This window comes from Trichogramma pretiosum, unplaced genomic scaffold (genome assembly GCF_000599845.2).
Source record: "Trichogramma pretiosum strain Unisexual culture from Peru unplaced genomic scaffold, Tpre_2.0 scaffold5, whole genome shotgun sequence".
Taxonomy (NCBI): Eukaryota; Metazoa; Arthropoda; class Insecta; order Hymenoptera; family Trichogrammatidae; genus Trichogramma; species Trichogramma pretiosum.
Window position 1 is genome coordinate 1,566,094 of NW_019641672.1, and position 19,157 is coordinate 1,585,250.

At 41.5% G+C, this 19,157-nt stretch overlaps 4 protein-coding genes across 7 annotated transcripts in view; 1 reads left to right on the top strand and 3 right to left on the bottom strand.

Annotated features, from left to right (window-relative positions):
• Positions 1 to 704: 704 nt before the first annotated feature.
• Positions 705 to 6,697, top strand: LOC106650494. The gene is made up of 6 exons (XM_014368523.2): positions 705 to 1,218; positions 2,267 to 2,853; positions 3,321 to 3,531; positions 3,596 to 4,050; positions 4,121 to 4,418; positions 5,398 to 6,697. The coding sequence occupies exons 2-6, from the start codon at positions 2,711 to 2,713 to the stop codon at positions 5,704 to 5,706; spliced, it is 1,416 nt and encodes a 471-aa protein (XP_014224009.1). The 5' UTR covers positions 705 to 1,218; positions 2,267 to 2,710; the 3' UTR covers positions 5,707 to 6,697.
• Positions 6,698 to 7,197: 500 nt separating this feature from the next.
• On the bottom strand, positions 7,198 to 7,827 carry LOC106650255 (UPF0769 protein C21orf59 homolog). The gene is made up of 4 exons (XM_023460517.1): positions 7,774 to 7,827; positions 7,544 to 7,714; positions 7,273 to 7,488; positions 7,198 to 7,218 (listed from the first exon to the last, which is right to left on the bottom strand). Exons 1-4 carry the CDS (start codon positions 7,825 to 7,827, stop codon positions 7,198 to 7,200), a joined length of 462 nt encoding a protein of 153 aa, XP_023316285.1.
• Positions 7,828 to 7,840: 13 nt separating this feature from the next.
• Positions 7,841 to 8,330, bottom strand: LOC111694004 (UPF0769 protein C21orf59 homolog A-like). Its single transcript, XM_023460460.1, has 2 exons — positions 8,138 to 8,330; positions 7,841 to 8,069 (listed from the first exon to the last, which is right to left on the bottom strand). Exons 1-2 carry the CDS (start codon positions 8,274 to 8,276, stop codon positions 7,882 to 7,884), a joined length of 327 nt encoding a protein of 108 aa, XP_023316228.1. The 5' UTR covers positions 8,277 to 8,330; the 3' UTR covers positions 7,841 to 7,881.
• A 558-nt stretch (positions 8,331 to 8,888) lies between these two features.
• Positions 8,889 to 19,157, bottom strand: part of LOC106650550 (stAR-related lipid transfer protein 13) — a 191,740-nt gene continuing 181,471 nt past the window's right edge. For 2 of the 4 annotated variants that reach the window (XM_014368619.2, XM_014368620.2), the window contains exons 11-17: positions 13,912 to 14,805; positions 12,632 to 13,586; positions 12,084 to 12,427; positions 11,791 to 11,990; positions 11,396 to 11,677; positions 10,931 to 11,110; positions 8,889 to 10,687 (exon numbers count right to left, since the gene is read on the bottom strand). In XM_014368619.2, the coding sequence (XP_014224105.1) occupies positions 10,573 to 10,687; positions 10,931 to 11,110; positions 11,396 to 11,677; positions 11,791 to 11,990; positions 12,084 to 12,427; positions 12,632 to 13,586; positions 13,912 to 14,805 (2,970 nt within the window). In that variant the 3' untranslated portion in view covers positions 8,889 to 10,572. The remainder of the gene's footprint in view (positions 10,688 to 10,930; positions 11,111 to 11,395; positions 11,678 to 11,790; positions 11,991 to 12,083; positions 12,428 to 12,631; positions 13,587 to 13,911; positions 14,806 to 19,157) is intronic. The other 2 variants (XM_014368622.2, XM_014368621.2) reach the window with 2 other exon arrangements.

The following is a 19,157-nucleotide window of genomic DNA, read 5'->3' on the forward strand; positions in this document are numbered from 1 at the left end:
CGCCTACAGTTACTGCCGCTGCTGGCGCACACAATATAAGTTCAGCTCCTGCGAAAAGAGAAACGTCTTTTATGGCTCAACTTTTATTTTTGCGAGTTATTTCCACGGGTTAACATCCTGTAAATGTGGAAAAGTCGGACTGCTAAACTGTATAAGAATGCCAAAGAAGCAGAGCTTGCGACGTTGTTCGAAACAGCGCGCAAAAGTACGGCATGCTCGGAAATATTACACAATGCTATTTAACGATTCGAAACGTTGCGAATCCTGATTCTAAGAATGGTGGTGCCTATTGATTCATTCATACCCTAAGTCTAATTCCAAAAATGTAAATAATAGAGGGGAAATCGTTGAAATACTTGATGAATCGAAAACAATGACCTGAATCGTTGGCAAGTTGAACTGATTATTCAACGCGAATTTTTATCTAGCATCAAAGCTTGGTCTTGAGCACATAGACGACGACGAGTCCGTCCGTGCCTTATAGACGCTTTGTCCGTCAGTGTGCCACCGGCCGCGGCGTGACTACGTTAAGTCCAAAGGCTAGCCGCCGACGCCTGCGCTCTTGGCGGTGCTTGGTCGCGACGAGGAAGCCCAGGCCGCGCGCACTGCATTAAAGGCTGTCGGATCGCAAGGGGTCACGCACTTCTCTCTCTCTCGCCTCTTCGCTCATTCGACTATCTCGCGTGTTTTCAAACGTAGCGTATCGCAACGTACGGGCTCTCGGAGCGGGCGATATATACCTATACCTTGGTACGTAGACAGTGCGCGCCGATGTGGAGCAGCGACCAGCTGTGCAGTGTGCAACAGGAGGCTCGACGCGGAGCAGCAGCAGCAGCAGCACAGCAACAGATGCCTTCCCTCTTTGCATCATGGATGGCAATGAAAATTCGTTAAAACGATTAAACTAGCTTTACGGTTTACCAACTGTGACCGCGAGTGCGAGGAGCAAAAATAATAACGAGATCCAGTGGTTTGACCTGTGAAACGAAGCTGAGCACGCGTTCGCGCGTTCTTGATGAATCAACGCTAATTACCAATGTCATTTCCGAGAGTGAAAGAATAATGCAGAATGGAGAACGTTTACCGCAGATGACAAGTATTAATTGCGGCTTGTTTGATTTTACAAATGGATCAGAAAAAAATTGTCGCATTATATCAGAGAGATTTAAAATTTATTGATGATACTGTGAAATAATAATCGTTGTTATATACAATTTGGTAAGTTAAAAGTATAATTCATATTATCTTTATTTATCACGTCCGACAGCATCTTTAGAGCTTTCGTTTAATGACGTTAAACACGACTCAAAGCTTTTTACGTAAAGCGAAAAGCAGCCAAGTCACACGTTGATATGTCATAACATGAAAGTTTTATCGAACGCTAAAAGCTTGTCAATGCCTTAAAATGCTCGCTCGTTAAAGTTAAAACTTGATAAAAATACAGGCACTCCACGGAGAAAACTCATTTTTACTTCAAATCGAATTTTGATGCAGCAATCGATATTTTTAACATTATAAACATTTCTAATTAACTTTGATGTTGCAAGCTTTCACGATTAACTACAAAAATTGTTGCAATATCTACGGCTTGTATCGCTGAAGTTACTCGGTTCAAAGTCTATAAGTGCATAGTTTTTTCGAAGCTACATCTCGTTTGAAACGTAATCGAATTAAGTCGTCGATTTATTATAACAGATAACCGATACACCAAGAAATAGTAGAAAAAAAGTTTCACTATTGTTTCTTTTTTATTCGAACCTTTACTTCTAATTGAAGTTAGCAATGAATAAAAAAATCAGTGACTAACAACCCCCTAAATTTAATTAACGTTTGAGCAAAGTTAAGTACAAGATCAAAATTTCTCGTGTATGAGGGTGATGTATCAGTAATTGATTATTCGTTGATAATGTCTATAGAACGTAGCTGTGACACGGATGCAGCGGCTTTACACACGTGTTACTTTTTCACGAACAGAAATTATAAAAGCAAGCGAATGTAATTACACAAGAAAAGTATGTCGAGAAAATTCAGTGAAAGTAAATAATTAATTTTTGTTACTTTTATGAATAAATTCAAATCTTTTATAAGAATTATTTGCAAAAAATGATGACGATGCGAAATACGTTCGAGACGCACATATTTTAGAAAATATTAAAGATTGAAGTGATTGAGCTTTATACAAATAACATTTGAATAACTTGATGTACATGTTTCCACTAATATAACGACACGCATTGTAATATTATGATTATTTCTTTTATTTCAGTTTGTTTTCACCTCGTAATTTATGCCAGAACAATAAAAAGCACAAAAGTTAACGTAGCCTCGATGTCTTTTCTAGCAGAAATTTTACGAGAAAATTTTCAAAGCTTTTATTCAAGAAAAACTGAACGTGTTTCTTTTACCCCTGAGGTATAAAGCAAAGCATCGGTAGCAGCATCAGCGGCAGAAAAAAGTATACATTCCCGAAGTAAAAGATGTATGGATAAACGAACGAACCCCTTACGCAAGACACGCACGAAAACGAATACAAAAGCATACACGTAGCAGGAAAAGAAGGAAAGAAGGAGGTCGCGCGCAGGATATATTCACGTGCACGTAGCAGTGGTAGTAGGTAGTAGTAGTGGTAGCAGCAGCAACGCGAGTATAGAACGCCGCGAGCGCACGGCAAGGAAAAAGAAAAGCAGCGCGTCGCTCGTCTACCGCTACCATGGGTCGAAAATACAAGCCCCGCTCGATACCCGAACAGGATCGTAAGCTCTGCGGCAGTATATGCATCTGCCAATTTACTATAGTGATTAGCTGCGTCGCGCTCGTATATCTCAGCGTGGCCATTTACGTGCCGTCGCACAGGTAATGTTATGCACACGCGAGAATAAACTCGAAACTTCGCCGACGGGCGCAAAAAAAAAGGCAAATTGTATACATTCGACGCGCGATTGACCCAGTTCGTGCAATATCTCATTTGAGTAATCTTTCCTCCCTTGTCTCGATTCGTTTCGTACTTACAGCTTAATCTTCGCGAGCGCGTGTGTATATCGCGTACCTATACACTCGTATACCCCGCTGCACTGGAGCTGATTTCAATTTCCTCTTGTTGCGAGAGCTAAGCTATCTCATTACGTGTTTACGAAGCCATAAAAAGAAAATTGACTGGCTACACGTGTTGTTATACCGCTGCTATACCTGTACGTGTGTATGCGCGCACATGCGTGTCGAGCGTCGTGCCTCGGGTAATTGTTCGATATATACGCTTTGCCTTTTTTGCGCGTCAAAATTAATACCGATTTTCATGCTCGCCGTACCTCGGGTATTCTCAGGGCCTTCCATGCGGGATTCGAAATCGATCCCGTGATGTGCCAAACGGTCAATACCACCATGGTAAACAACTGCGCTTGGGCGAGCTGCGGCGAGTGGTGCCTGACAAAAACCACCGGATTCTGTCCTCAGATCCACGCGACCGTGAGGCGCAACGGCACCGATCTCATTTTTGAAAATTGCACGAGAAGCGCCAGTGTAGCTTGTCCAATGGTAAGGTACAATTTTTTTTGTCTCCTTTCGTTTTCACTCGCATCGAATGGTCTGATTTTCGCAGGTGAACCTCGGTTCGGTGAAACGTTACAACTGCAACAATGGCAGCGAGTGCGGCACCCTCACCGGCGTCTTCGAGTGCAAACTCGGCCACTGCTCGAATCTGAGCGAGGCGATGCTCTGCCACGACCGCCCGGACGGCGCCATCGTCGACGCCGACAAGGAGAATCTCAAACTGAACGGCAATTTTCGCTGCAATAACTCGCGTTGTACTCGCATCAAGCAGCACTTCACTTGCGATCGTTACTGCCCGAAAATCAGCACATCCAACGTCAACGTCTTTCTCATGCAGGGCGATAATATCATAACTGCCTCGTGTACGAGGGCCTCCGCGCTCAACAAAGCCAACGGAAATATGTCCGGAGAAAGACTCTTGGAGCCGAAGCAGGTTTGGCGGGCTTCCGGTGATGCTCTTGTTGCCAGTTGTTTTGCTGTTCAAAGACTCGGGGATCAAGTCAGGTGAGCCAAAGCCAAAGACATTGTTCACTATGTCGCGTATGAATTTCAAAGTTGCTTCAATTCAATGCAGGACGGAAGACTGCGTTAATGGAACTCTACTGTCGGAGAATCTGATACCTAAGCCCTTCATAAACTTCACGACTTTTTTAAAACTTTACGAGAGGAGTCTGCCGCGAAAAGTCGACCCGGCGGACGTTTACGTGCCATCTCAGCGCTCGCTCACCATTTATAATTCCTCGAGGCTGTACATAAACCTCGAGGGATGCGTCAATACGCTGCGAGGCGAATGCCGCGATTTTCTCAACAGTCACGGAGCCGACGGGGACAATCAAACTGCCCAGAGCCGATACCCCTGTTATTACAAAAAGGTGATTTTTGAATTTATGCCTTTTTTCTGAGCTTAAATAGAATTAGCGAAAAAACATTAAAAGAAATTAATGAGCTCTTTTTTATGATAAAAGCTACCATTGCGATAATGATATCTTTTATGAACTTGCCCTTTTATCGATCTACTATTAGAATAGAGTCTCTTATAGGTATTGACACAGACACATAGAGGCTGCACGCATACCTTAACTCGCGGCACGCGTTTAACGATCACTCACCAACACCCCGCGCGTTCTAAAACTAGAACACATGACCGTGATAATTTTTTTTCTCGCCATGAGCGAGGCTCGCTTTTAAATTTAACGTCGATCGATTGATAATTCCTTTTCGATTTAAGTGCGAGAAATTTCAAAATACATTTTATGCGAGTATCATCAAACCTTCGTTGATCTCTCGCAACGACAGCTAAACGAGAAAACCGCGCATAACTGTTGAGGATGACGTCACTATTTCCAATTTATGAGCGTCCTGGCGCCTGTCTGACTAGCCTTGCCCATCGTAATACTGGCCGACTTGAAATGGGAATAAAATTGAAACGCGACAAAAAAAAACAAAGAATTTTAGCGCATTTTGGCGGCTTTGTGTATGGCAACAGTTATGAGGGAGTTATTAAAAGTAACTGCGCTGTAAAATATTCGGGCAAGAAGATCGATTTTCTCTCTATAATTCATCGCAATGATAGCGCAAGCACGCATACAGCAACGAGATCGCGAGATTTCAAACGTGTAATTTAACGCAAGAAAAATAAATCGATCGATGTGCAAAGGGGGTAGTTGGCGCACCAAAGCCCCGTTATACGACTCTGGGAAAATGTGCAACGCAAAAAAGACGAGCATTGTGTGGTTGAAAATCTTTGAAAAAGATAAAACTTTGCTGTCGCGCGAATATAATACATGTTCTATACAGTTGAAGGGCAGTAAAAACAAAGCTGATTTCATTTTATTGGTATGATCCGGACAGAACGACTCGTTCTTCGTGGTGGCTCGCTTCGATCTCAACAAGACCCGCACCGAACTGCTGATAGCCGTCATAGTGCCATCTTGTCTGTTCGTCGTGTCTTTGACGACCCTCGTGATAATACAGCGCTCGGTGCAAGTCGGCGACGACGCGAAAATGCGATGCCGCTACTGCGTCGACAAGCAGTCGCAGGACGAGGGCGAGGGACTCGTGGAAAACGCAACGTCATCGTCGACGCCACCGCGCCAGGCGCTCTCGGCTGCAGCCGGAGGTTCCTCGAGCAAGCAAGAGACCATGAGCATGTCTCTCTAGCAGTTTCGATACAGCTTCAGTCATTTCGCCAGTGAGTACGAAAAAGTACCGCTCATGGATTCCGACGACGAGGACTCGTGTTAGTTCTCTATAGTTGTTTGCAAAGTTGGCTTTTCTTAAGAATGTGTGCGCATCGTCGCGCCACAAAATGCAATTCATACCTATGTATTGCGTTTAAAACTGTAAGTGTAACAAATCGATACTGAAATCGAGTTTCTTCACGATTCACGCGTAAAAAGCTTTTTGATCGCGTAAATACTATGTGTAAATACGAGGCAAAAAATTTTTAGAGAAATAAAATTTTTAAACGAATTGACCAATTGATAGTGTAAAAATACAAAGATATACACTCATTATACATACGCTATAGTCGATCTATTCTCGTGCAAGGCTTTCGACCTGCTTTTCATACCAAGTGTTTATGCTTATAAGTGTTCTTGTAAACTTAAATTATATACATTCCTTATGGGGCCAACGTTGTTACCAATACCATTTCGCACAGTTGAAGATTTTATATGTATCCACATTTGTGCTCGCAAACGTTTTGCATGGAGAATTCGCCAAGTTTTAGTTCACCAAGTGTAATAATTTCAATTACGCATTCATGAAAACAACAATAACTTGACTGTATGTATATTACTGCAAAACAACTGAACATGCCTTCGGAGAGTGTATTTTAAACATGATTTTTTACTCAGAAATGCCTTTTTCTATCTATGCAGCTGTACTTTCATATTGCGAATTAATAATACATTTCTAAAATTATACTTAATATAACTCTTGTAATTCGTATAAACTTCTTGTACAAATCTACCCGAATTTTTAACATGAAAGAGTACATTTTTCAATAAAAATTTTTGAGTAAACAACATACATTTTGTCTTCTTATCGAATGCAGAGATAAAGTACAGAAAATCATGCATTACTGTTTGTAGTTTCAGCAGCCTGTACACGTTTTTATAAACTAGTCTATAATGGATCACTGATAAATTGACAAAAATCTCCATGTTCTTAGCAATAAAGCATTCTTTCATTCAAAAATGATCGTTGAAATATTTTTTATATTGCCTATTACTCAATCAATACAAATTCATTGTTATTTTTAGTGAGACTGTGGTTTTCACTTGAGTTAGGATTAAAAACAAATTATACCACGTTTTTATACCCAGAAACATGTTAGGTTTTATACGTAGGAAACATAAAGTTTGCTAGAAAAAAAAATAGAAAAATAAATAATGATATGTGAAACGTTGGTAGGACCAATATTTTAACTATATGTTGAACGTGGAAAATATTTCGACAAAGATAGCGAAACATGCGATTGAAAATTAACTGATTGATGTAACTATTTAGCTCAGAGATAATTATTTTCCTGGATTTACTCGCTATTTAAAGGTATAGAATCAATGTTTTCTTTATATTCAGTTCATTTTAAAAGCATAAAACTTTTCACCCGTACGTTAAATTATTATTCTCAGTGAAGTCGGTAAGTTAGAAATTTACCATAAATATCTATTGGTATAAGCAATTGTGATTGTGCATGGGTTAAAATGGATCCGCACTTACCTTCAGCTCTTCTTGTCGCTTGAAAGCGTGAAGTTGCAGCATTTTACGGTCTTCATCGGTAATTACCGGCTCGCGAGGTGGCGCTGCTGAGCCTCTTTTCGATATTTTCACGACGATTTTTGTCTTGTCGTTATCGCCGATGAATTCCTTCAATTTGTTGCCTCGCAACAATTCTTTGCCGCTAAACCATAGTTGGGCCATGTCAAAATCTATAACCTAATCCAATCAATTTATTATTATTGCAGGAGAAGAAAAACTATCTTATGCCAACCTCTAAAGATGCATGAGTTCCAGACAGATCTTCGTTGTTTTCCAATTCTAGGCGAATTACGTCGTGAGGTGGTAAGCCCATTGGATAGACAATCATTGCGGCACCTTTAATAATGTCCAAAGCATCCTGAACAGTTTTCTGAGTGACTAGTACCTCTTGGTCTATCAGTTTCTACAATATTATATTATAAATTTTCAGGTTCTCGTGGCAATGGGTTTGATCGTTTTTACCTTCGATATCATCGCCCTCGCATCTTCAATAGCTTTTTTCAGAACATTTTGCATTTTCTCATTGGGTTGCTTACCGTTTCTTCGACCTGTCAAAAAAAATTTTTCTATCTAGCACACTTTTTTATTTAACGTCAGAAACCACTCACCCATTATATCTTTGTTAAATGTCCACCCTCCAGAAGGGCAACATTTTTCACCCCATTCGTCGACCAAGTGTAATTCTTCAATTTGCTCATCGGTTAACCCCTGCATATTCTGGGGCAACATCGTGCCATGATTGGCTAATTCTTCTAAATCTATTTTTAATAATACTTATAATTATATTTGACTCGATATCAATTATTTTTTTTTATAAAATACAAACCGTAAGTTAGTCGAGTAACTTTCAAACGACCATTGTGAATGATGGTTATTTCCTTAATTATATCATCAATCTTTGAGTCTACAGTTGTATCGTAGAGAAACTGATTATCAGTAATTTTCTTCACCAGCAGTCTCACCATTTTCGCAAATTTTCAAATTCACTTGGTAGCGCAGTTAAGAGTAAACCGTCTATTAGAAATGGCGTAGTGATTTTGATTCAGTAGCGTTGTTTACCTTGCTGTGCCGACAAACTGCAGCCTAGACAACCTTCAAGTAGGATTGAAACCACATGTGACTCATATCACTTAGGTGACGGATTTATTGATCAAACTGTATTATAACTTTTTCTCAAAAATTGTTACTGATTGAATGATTTTTCAAATGTTTGAATACATATTTTGTTTGATTACATGAAAAATGTATGCTTTGTTAAAAAAGGAATTGTAATAAAAAACTTTAGTTTCATTGAATATATATTTATATATTCTCCTTGAAGTTATCATAATTATACATATATACAGATCAATGTGTCTCATTTCGAAAACCTATACTGGCTCTTACAACGCAAAAAATGATCTTACGCGAATTTATTCGTGCTCTCCAGATAAATCTTCGATAACTTCTACATCTGTACTGGTACTGAACTTTTTTGTAACATCTTTTTTTAAATATGTGTACACAATATAGTTCATTTTAAATTTTCTTACATTACAGTAAATAACGCGGAATATAATTTATATTATTGATTTTTTGTTTCATCAATCGGTGTCACTCCAGTCAATATTTTTTTAAAATTGTATTGATATAATTTGATTATTTTCTTTCTCATAGGCGCACACCGTCTTAACTAAAGTTTAAACTTGACTAGCATTTTTTATTTTAAATACATCGATGATTTACCGATGAAATTCAAGAGTATTAAATTGCAATTACAATTTGTTTTTATAACGACGTATTTCACGTTATGTATTCATTCGCGTAATTTGTATATTATGCATATTATTATTATCAGTGTATGGACCACTCACTCTGGTCCCTGAGCGTATATTTGTTTGATGCTTTCACACATATCAATCGGCCTACAGGTGACGGTAAATAGTTTTGAACACATGGAGGACACAATTCAGTACAGAAATAGTTGAACATTTATGTTTCAAAAGTCAACATTTTTTATTTAAGAAACACTCACTTAAGTTGAAACTAATGGAACGCTTTTGTCGAATTTTTCAAATTAGTCGAATTTTCATAGAAATTTAATATAATACAAGACGCATCTTTTCAAATCGTCATTCTTCATTTTCGCTTTTTAACAATCTTTATATTTTAGATAGACACTTTTGTACATTTCCGAGTACAAAGTAACATTTTGTCGATCGTTTTCACAAAGAAACGTCGATATTAAGTTTAAACATTTTCAAAAATACAAATACCTATTTACACAAATTAGATTTCTTTTCAAAGAAGTCTTTAAATATAAATATTAGTTATTCAGGTATCGAATTTTAACTTTTTTAAGTCTTTTTTTGAATAGCCTTTTATATCCAAAATATTTATATAGAATTAATATTTTTCATCGTAAAGTTCATCGTAGTTACAAATATATCGGTTTAGCTCTCGTGTCATACCTGACAATTATATCTCAAAAATATATGTATAATATTTGTCAAACAACACTGAAACTTAGATTCAGTTTCGATAAGTATATTACGAATAATAGATTATCGTTCCACTTATATGATATTTTACATAGACATTCTCAAGTTTTTATGCATACTCGCTTTCTATCGCTTTCCATCGCTCATCTTCTAAATTAATCTAATGATTTAAATGATATTCAAATGCGATATACAATATAAGTAGTACAAGACATGTACGTAATTATTTATTCATAGATTAATAGTATTTGATTTATTATTTTCGTAAAAAAGACATTTGGTCCGTAAAAGTAAAAAAAGAGCGACAAAAACTCACATCTGCAACATAAATACAATATCGTTATGCATATGCAATCTAACTACGATATACGTTATGTACCATGTAATTGGAATATATTCATTTGAAAAAGGGTAACAAAGAACTCGTATTTACAAAAAAGGAAAAATTAATCTTTTGAATGTAGATATATAATTTCTTCGCACGCGATTATACTTTGTGATGCTTACTTCAAATCAAAACCTCAGGTGATGAGATCTTTTTGATTTGGTCGTCGCTATAATCGCGTTCGGCGCGATACTAGTCTTCACCCGTATCGTTTGGTGGTCTAAGGTATCGTGGGTCATGTCTCGGCTGCACCTCGCTCATCTGATCGATCGCTGTGGCTACAGCCGCAGCTATAACAGTTGCTTGCTGCTGCTGCTGCTGTTGTTGTTGTTGCTGCTGCTGTGGTTGCTGTTGTTGCTGATTACCGCGCAGCAATAGCTGCGCGGTAGCCTTATCTCAGACTTTACTCTCGGGGCCATCAGCCGTGTGTTTGAAAGATGCACGAATTTTGCTCAAATGTAGTGCGGCTATGTGACCATAACTTTTGTTGTACCATTCAGGTGTACGCCCCCTAGAAGAAATAGATACAAAATGTTTGTAAATTTGTTAGTTACTAAAAAGATATTTGACCAACCCAAGTATGAAATAAAAGTTTTCACGCAAAAATTAAACCGTTAAAATTTTCTGGATTTAACTAGACAACACAGTAAGCAAAGTCCGTTATGCGCGAGCTTAGGATGATACGTGCTTGACAGTAATGTTCAAAGTGCATCGTGATTGTGCATATTACTACGAGTGGTAAACGTCAACTTACTTTGTGTCGACGCGTGAGAGATGCATGATGCGCGATTTTCCACTTCCGCAGTGCTCAATGAGATAGCGCGAGGCAAGGACGATGCCGCGTGTACCACCGAGCATTACCGATGCGTCCGGATGCTCGACTGAAGTCTCAACGATGACACAAGCTTTCTTCGGTAGATCTGTCTGCCATGATCTGCAAATTATAATATAAACATTATATTATATCGATCAATGATGATGTGATGATAGCTATTAGAATCACTCCAAGTCAAAGTAAGTGCTTTGTAATACATGAATAACGGATTCGAGAAGTATGCGAATGCTTGAAAATGATGATTTTATCGTGGATGAAAATTTCGTTTATATGCTTCAAATTGGAATAAATTCATATTTTACGATTACCAAATTTTTGTACCAATTATTAAACAAATACGAATTCTTTTTGGGCAATCATTTGAATAATAATTAGTGTACTAACCTGAGTACACAGTAATCACGAGCTGGCAGTGGGCTCATATTTCCAGTGGCATATTGAAAGACCTCTGCATTAGACTCGAGTTTGACCACCTGTCTGTACTTAAGCAACTGCGGATCCCAAATGTGTCGCTCGCGCAACACACGATGCAGTAGCTCTTCAGGAGGGGCCTCGACTTCTGTACTAACGCGCCACAAACGCAGTGGGTGACCATCGCCGACTTTTTTGTACGCCACATCAACGCTGTTATCGGCAGGATTGTTTACAGATACCCAACCACGGCTTCTGTTAATAAACAAAGTAATATAAGTTGCAGTAATGTGAAAATTGAATTGAAGAGATTAGCAATGAAGTTTTATAGTAGAAGATCGTTGAAAAAAATTATAAAAAAAACCCACTGATTTAATTTCAAAAAAAGGCGCGACGTGAGAAGATCAATAACGTACTTTTCACGTCCTTCCTTCAAAAGGGCTGCAGTGCAGGCGTACAAATAACCCCTCCAATCTTGCTTGATCTCTGCTCCAAGTTGTTCCAATGGTACTGGAATACTTTCTTCCATGTAATTAAAGTGACACTGCGTCAACATATCCGAGGATACCTAAAGGTAAAGTTAAAATAATAATTTAAAAACTTTTTTCTTAAAAAAAAGATGCTTGACGCTAACTAAGCGTAAGTGCTAAGTGTAACTCACCATAAATAATTCTCGATTCGTCTTAATGAGGTGAAGCAGACAATCGTGCGCAGCCTTGTTTTCCGCCAATTCGCGTTGATCGGGCACACCGACGGTCTTGCGTCGTCTCGGCGATACGCTGTTGGACCTGTTGCTGCTCGATACAGTAGCGGCGCTGTGGTTGAAATGGAAGAGGCTCGGAGCCAAGCACACAGCCAAATTCGAGGCCGTCATTTGATTGTACGGCGAGTTGTTGGCGACTTGATGCAAAAAGTCCAAAAGTGTCTCGAGCGCCTCGCGATGCTCGTCGGGCAGCAAAAGGAGGACGCTCTGCACCGCTTCTGGACGCAGGTCACCCGGTACGTCTGTAATGTAAAATCATAATGACCGTTATTAGTCGATTGCGCGTTCAAAGTGAGTCGGTGCTTTTTTCGTAACGGTTTACTTTTCTTTAATCGAAACGAATAACAATAAAAGTAAGCTAATATAACTCATCATCATTAAAAGAGTAAGGCCTGCGTAATACTGGATGACTATTTATAATGAAAAACAATGGCTGTAAAACTTACGTTGGAATATGGCAATAAACGTCTCGGACAGTTTGTTGGTGAGCAGGGCCTCGGGCAATTCTCTGAAGTACTGTTTAACGAGATCGGCTACATCGTAAGCCTGCTGACCGTCGAAATTGATATTGTCGCCCAAAGATTCCGTCATGGTTTTGAGCTTCTGTATCCTCGATCTCACACCGCTCTTGCGGAATATGCCGACTTGATCGAGAGCGTTGGCTCTCAACCAGCGCAGCGCTATCTGCACGCATTTGGGCAGTGCCTGACCGGTGCGCTGGAGCGACAACAGCAGCGGCACTCCGAAAACGGTCTTGTCCTTGTAATCGGGAGTCTTGATCTTCCTTATGAATTTCGGCAATTCCCAATTCCAGCCGGTTCTGTGGGTCGGACAGTATCGCTCCATGCAGGCGGTGAGCTTCAGCAGGGCCAACTTCCTCAGTACCATGAGCTGTCCGCAGGACATGGAGGCCATCGCGCGCGGACACAGAGGGTTCAGCGGTTCGGGGTAGAGCGAGCCCCTCTGAAAACTGTGCCACCTGACGACGTTGCCCTTGTGCCGGGGCGAGTCCTCCTCCGGGTCGGAGTCGCCGCGAAGAGTCACGCTCGAGCTGCTCTCCTGAACGACGTCCGGCGTTGTGCCGCGTAAAATTTTGGCCGCTTTCGGCGGCATGTTGTCGGCTCGAAATACCGTGACTTCCTTGGCGATGACCTTCTCCGCGCGAATAGGCTCGTCGAGGGTACGGTGGTGTCGCACCGAGAAACTTTTGTGCTCTCGTTTGAGCGCCGATACTTTGTCTTCTTTTGTGCCGCCCGCCGAATATTTGTCACGGTAACGCTGCGAATCCTTTCCGAGATTCAGACTGCCACCGCGGGTACTGATGGGTGTGCTCGTGACGATATTGCTCCCTGGGCTTTTCATCGGTGATTCCCTCGGGCTTGACGTAACGAATTCCAAAACCTGAAAGGCACACGTATATTGGTTGCAGATATGAAGCTGCGTTATTAGTATAACATGCTTGCTAGGCTCGGCTGTTAAATGCGGTATTTTTTTCAATATTCCGTGCGTAAAATCAAGTTTTTACGACGCCTCAAATTTGGAATACCCGAGCTTTGCTCACGGAGCATTAAAAATGAGCTGGTATTTGCTCATTTTCTGATTTCATCGCGAGCGAAAGCACGTGAAAACAGATTGGCTAGAAAAAAAATTCTGTAATCATGCATGAACCACGTAAAATAATAAACAAAAATAATAATGATCATAACAAGACTTGCGCAGCAATTACCTTGGCATTGTTGCTGTTGGCGTCCTTGAAGTAACGATGCCTCCAGCTGGTAGGCTGACACTCCGAGTCGCTGAGTGCACCCTGATCCTCTCGAACGCTGCGATGCAAGAATCTCTTGGCCTTACTCATTTTGGGCTTAGTGAGTGGAGGCGGGGTCGGGCCTCCACCCTGAGATCCGTCGCTAGCGTAACTCGAGGAATCGTCACCGAACGGACTGGTAGTGTTGTTGGCCAGCGGAGAGGGTGACAGTTGGAACGGCGACGGGGGCATGGCTAGCGGCGAAGCTGGCGGTGGTTGAGGCGAAGCTGGCGGTAGCGGCAACAAATCGGCAAACGACACCGGCGGGGCCCCGTCGGTCGGTGACACATCTACGCAGTTCATATCCCTCATCTTTCTCTCCATTCCCGCTACGTCGACCACCTGCGGCGCGCCTATGACTACATTCTCTCGATTAGTTGGTTTTGCATCTTTTCGTCTTCGAGTTTTGAGGGATTCCATACGTCTGAGGAAGGCTTTGGCACCGTCGCGCAATCTCTCGGATCCGGTACGGCGAAAGCGCGGCGTCAGCTCCTCGCCGGGACTGACGCCCGTCGGCAGGGTCCGGTAGCGCAGCGTGTCGAGCATCGTGTCGTCCACCTCGTCCTGCTCCAAGCGGCTGCTTCCCTCCTCCAGGCTGTTGTCCTCCTCGGCCGTGCCTCCGGCCACTCGGCTTTGGCCCTGAGCCGTTGTCGTCGACGTCGTCGTCGCTAGGGCTTGGAGTCGCTCGACGTTGCCGGGCGTTATGTCGCAGACGCGCGACCAGCGTCGCGTCTTCTTCTCAAATGTCCAGTTCTCGCTCAGTGCGCACTGGGTGTCTTCGTCGGAATCGTCGCCTTCCGTGTGACCGCCGCCTCCCTGTAATCACACAACAAAAGCCATGTTAAAAATCGTTGGTATTGCGATCGCAAGGAGCGATAACGCCGCGGTAATTTCATAAATTACACGTGTTCTCTTAATCTACATGAATCGCTCATTGCTTATATGCGTGTCATTAAACTGACAATTGTGAAACGCATTTGACTAGTGTATCAGAGATTTTTGCTACTGCCGTTTATGTGAATCATCGTTCCGAGCGCGATTGCAATAGTGCAGACTGCGACAACAACAATAAGGCAGCACTTATAAGAGACCGATAAGATAAGCTGCTTATTTCTCCTTCTTCCGTTTCTCCTTTTTCTCGCGCTAGTGATAATGCTAGCGAGTGAAACTATATACTCTCGTGCAGGCGACTTTTTCTGTTCTTGACTTGGATCGTTAAAATCTCATTCGATAATTGACACATATTTCGATATTGGATTTCATGTTGATCAGAAGTCGCAACGGTATGTGTGCATAAATACGTTATAAACGTTTCGCCATAAAAATCCTAGAGGAAGAGAGAGAGAGAGAGAGAGAGAAACTGGCTGACTGACTGACTGTGCATGTGCATAAAAGTGAAGGTGACAAATGGTGTCTGCCACGCTTAGCCGCCACATATGCGCAGCAACGTGCGACCTACGAAAAGTCACACTTGTTTATCATTTGCTTTGCTTTACTGCGCTACCGTACATAAGCTACCGCGCACAAGTGTAAGCGGCCGCGGCCCATGACTCATATAAGCCCACGTTACGTGCGCATGGGAAATTCGCTTGAAATGTAGTACCTTCACGTTTACCCGGACGATCAAAAAAGGAACACGGCAAGAATTTCAAAGACAGACACGCAGGAGAAAAAAGTCGAGCTAAAGGAAAAGACGCTGCATGCGCAATCTCCGTACGCGTGAGTCATATGATAATGTACAGCGAACGAAATTTCCACCAAGTTCTCGATGTGCACGTATAGACGAGTAACTCGAGACGTATTCCGTAAAAGACGTCGCTATTTGAACGCTGAAAAGGATCGAATGAAGAAGGTAGAAAAAAGGAGATTCCAAGTGACTAATCGTCCAAGTTTTACGTTGGGGTATTCATTTACCTGAAAGTTGCAGGATGTTATGAACAAAGTTCAAGTAAGACTCCCAATGAGCTAGGTGCTTTTTACTCGTTTTACCTGTTTTTGTTGTTATTCTAATGATTCACCTCTTTACGAGTCTGCGATGTAAAATTTTTCCGATAAAAAACAATTTTCTCTGCGTCGCACATAAGGAGCTGAACGAACAATCGCTAATGCATTCACGTAATCGTGAATGACAATCCTCTCTCCCTTTCTCTCGCTTTATGAATTTCCCAACCGACGAGTCGATGAAAAATCGCTACAGCTCTCGAACTTATAAGAGCAAAATCTTGACTTTTTGCAGGCGCTTGTGCGGTTGCAGTCGACATTGTTGAGTCACTACTGCAAGATGAAGTTAATCAAAAGCCGTCAAGAGCTAAAACAAAGCTTAAACACAAGCAGCAGCAGCAGCCAACGCTGTGTGAGTGTGTATGTTCACGTGTGTTGTGTATGTGTCAGTGTGTGTGTGTGTGTGTGTGCTGTATGCAGCCCATTAGGTGTATAGCAGTAATAAGCCTCCCTTACGAAATCGCGCGCGAGTAGCAGTAGCGAGCGCTACTCGCGCGTGAGTCTTTGTCTATTTAACGACAATGGGAGCAATGCTATATGGCAACTGAATATTGCAACACGTAAATGTAAATGTGTGTTTCGAATGTTTGGCTCTCGTTGTGCGAGGAAAAAAAAATAATAAAGGAGAAAAAACATTCGGTACTTGATATCTAAATTAATTCCTACTAGTATTACTACGTTGGAATATCGGTGGAAGGTAAGATCTTTACTATTGCTCTTGATTTTTGTCGACGTCTCGCGTATATAATATATATCAAAATGTGCGTGTGGGTCCATCCGGTTATCTAAAGTAGGTTTCTTCTTTATATACTTTGATGCGGTGCTTATTCTTAACATATTTAGGTTTTGATATGCATGTATAAAAATACCGGCATGGGAACGCTGCATCGAGGCCGCTCCCCCGCTAGTTAATAAATCTACGTGTGCTACGCGAGCGAGCAAAAAATGAGATCTTTCGTGTTATCGTCCTTTCCGTACTAGCTGCAAACAGCGCGATTAACCGTTTCAACCTCGGCAAAAACAAATACCAACGAGCAAAAGCTTCGTGTTTATTTGTGTAAACCAATATAAGGTTGTAAGTAGTCTTTTGTATGGCTCGATGCACGTACTGCTGCGCCGATAGACGTGGACGGTTGAATTTAAAGGCACAGAAAGAGACGCTATTCATGCATTACCCTGTATTAGCGTTGCGTGCTTGTGTGCAGTATATATATAGCCACGGTAAGTACATAAGTAAGTCGTGAATATCGTAGAGATATGTACGTACAACTAGGACGAATAAAAGAATGACTGCGGGTATAAGTGTCCCGACCTTACGGCCTTTTCGTTCCAGTACTTGACAATAAAACTCTCTTTCTCTCATTTCTCATTCTTAAGCTATAATTAGATGAATGGCGAGGAGCCTTTTAACAAGTAGGCCGAGCGGCAGTTTATAAATAAAGCCAAAGCGTAAGTCGAGTCGCGCTTATTCGCGGAGGATCACGCGGGGTGTGCTCCGACTTTTTTCGCGCGCGCGCACCGCAGCGAACGAGCTAAGAAACCCACGATGCGCTGAAATAGATTTTTCTGAGAACGCTGCTGCACACTGAGCGGTGCGTCGTAACTTCTCGTCTTACTAACCACGTACGATGCGATTGTCGCTCAAAACCCTTTATGTCGGATGCCTTGTTCAAAATTAAAATCTAATGCTTTAAACAAGGGAGTCGTCGCGGTTCTTTTGTTTCATTCCGCATGTGGTTTTTAAAAGCTAACTGTCACCATTTAGTGCTTCTTTTTTCACTTAGCGTATCAATTGCGACGCGTGGTGTGTTAATATAAGCACATATCAGGGTATTAAACGACAACAATAAAAAAAAACTAAGTTGTTTTCGACTATCAATTGAAAGAACCCGGTCATCGAATATAATGGACCAGACGATTGTCGGCCTCGTAAAGATCGTTTGCGGAATGAAAAAGCACAAAAATTGTCCTTGATCAGTATCTTTTGAGGGATAAAATTCGTCTGGTCATAATTTTTGATATTAAGATTTAATATAATGCGTCTGACTGCATCTGTAAAATACCTGTTACGATGTTATTTCTCGCTTCTTTCTTTTCGCTCGTTCTTTACGATTTGATTTCGACCAGTTAATATATAAATGAGCCTCAATTGAGTCAAATCCATATGTGAATCTGTTTTTCAACATATATCCCATAAGCGTGCGTACATGCACGCGTCGAGTGCACGTGTTTTTGGACGCTCATGCCTGAAAACTGCATGCCGAAGAGTCTATTTTTTAGCTTGTCAGGTGCACGCCACGGCACGTCTAAAAATACCTCGCGAATCGACGAAAATATCCGAAAAACGTTTTATTTTCGTCGCGCAGTCACTGCCTATACATTGTCGCTCCGATGCAAATGCATGTATAATAAATTGGGTCGATGCTACTGTTTCTTAGGCCGAGGGCAGTGTGCGTGCATGTGTGCATATATGCGGTGCGCGTTGCGTCTTCGCTATATAACAATGACGTCAAACTGTGCGCCGATTTTTTACCAGATGCATGCGAGCGCACGCACACACTTGCGTAGCCGTTGATTTTGTTCGTTGATGTTGCGCTGCAAAAATCAGCAAAGCTCGAAGAATTTATGTATAATACGTAAACGATGACATTTTTTCCCGAAGGCTTGTGTAACTCCGCACTTACATTTTATAAATATAGCGTCGTTGAGGTTATTTACTTTTTCATTGAGAAGTTGTTGTGAACGAGAGTGCGGGCGGAAAGTGTGTCGCGCGCCGTGCGTATCGCCGCAGTTTTACGACGGGCCATTATCGCGTTGCGCTTTTTTATCCCACTATTATTATCACTCGATGAATTCTACAATTTACAAGTAAAACTTTTATGAAACTACCGCCACGCGATAGCGTCCAATGTCTCGCGATCATCCTCGTTTCTGCTTCGTCGTGTGCCGTAATTACGAAATAATTTAAATAAGTGGCGCGTCGTTACCACGACGGAGGATCGAAAGTATATATACGCGCGCGGTGATGATCGTTGCACGTCTAGCGCATTATACTGTTAAATCTGACAATTTATCCGTTTCTCGCTTGCCGGATCGCCAATCGCTCGTATGATATATTACTGGCTTGATTTAAAGATTCACGAACTGCACCGAATATAGCTTTCGGG

What these genes read in the sequence shown, in the direction of transcription:
- LOC106650494 (XM_014368523.2), top strand. Translation starts at nt 2,711, where the DNA reads ATGGGTCGAAAATACAAGCCCCGCTCGATACCCGAACAGGATCGTAAG. An exon ending in ATTTACGTGCCGTCGCACAG is followed by an intron (nt 2,854 to 3,320) that starts GTAATGTTATGC and finishes GGGTATTCTCAG; the next exon opens with GGCCTTCCATGCGGGATTCG. An exon ending in AGACTCGGGGATCAAGTCAG is followed by an intron (nt 4,051 to 4,120) that starts GTGAGCCAAAGC and finishes AATTCAATGCAG; the next exon opens with GACGGAAGACTGCGTTAATG.
- LOC106650255 (XM_023460517.1), bottom strand. Translation starts at nt 7,827, where the DNA reads ATGCAAAATGTTCTGAAAAAAGCTATTGAAGATGCGAGGGCGATGATA. An exon ending in GAACTCATGCATCTTTAGAG is followed by an intron (nt 7,489 to 7,543) that starts GTTGGCATAAGA and finishes TGATTGGATTAG; the next exon opens with GTTATAGATTTTGACATGGC. An exon ending in AGCGACAAGAAGAGCTGAAG is followed by an intron (nt 7,219 to 7,272) that starts GTAAGTGCGGAT and finishes TTATACCAATAG; the next exon opens with ATATTTATGGTAAATTTCTA.
- LOC111694004 (XM_023460460.1), bottom strand. Translation starts at nt 8,276, where the DNA reads ATGGTGAGACTGCTGGTGAAGAAAATTACTGATAATCAGTTTCTCTAC. An exon ending in AGTTACTCGACTAACTTACG is followed by an intron (nt 8,070 to 8,137) that starts GTTTGTATTTTA and finishes TATTAAAAATAG; the next exon opens with ATTTAGAAGAATTAGCCAAT.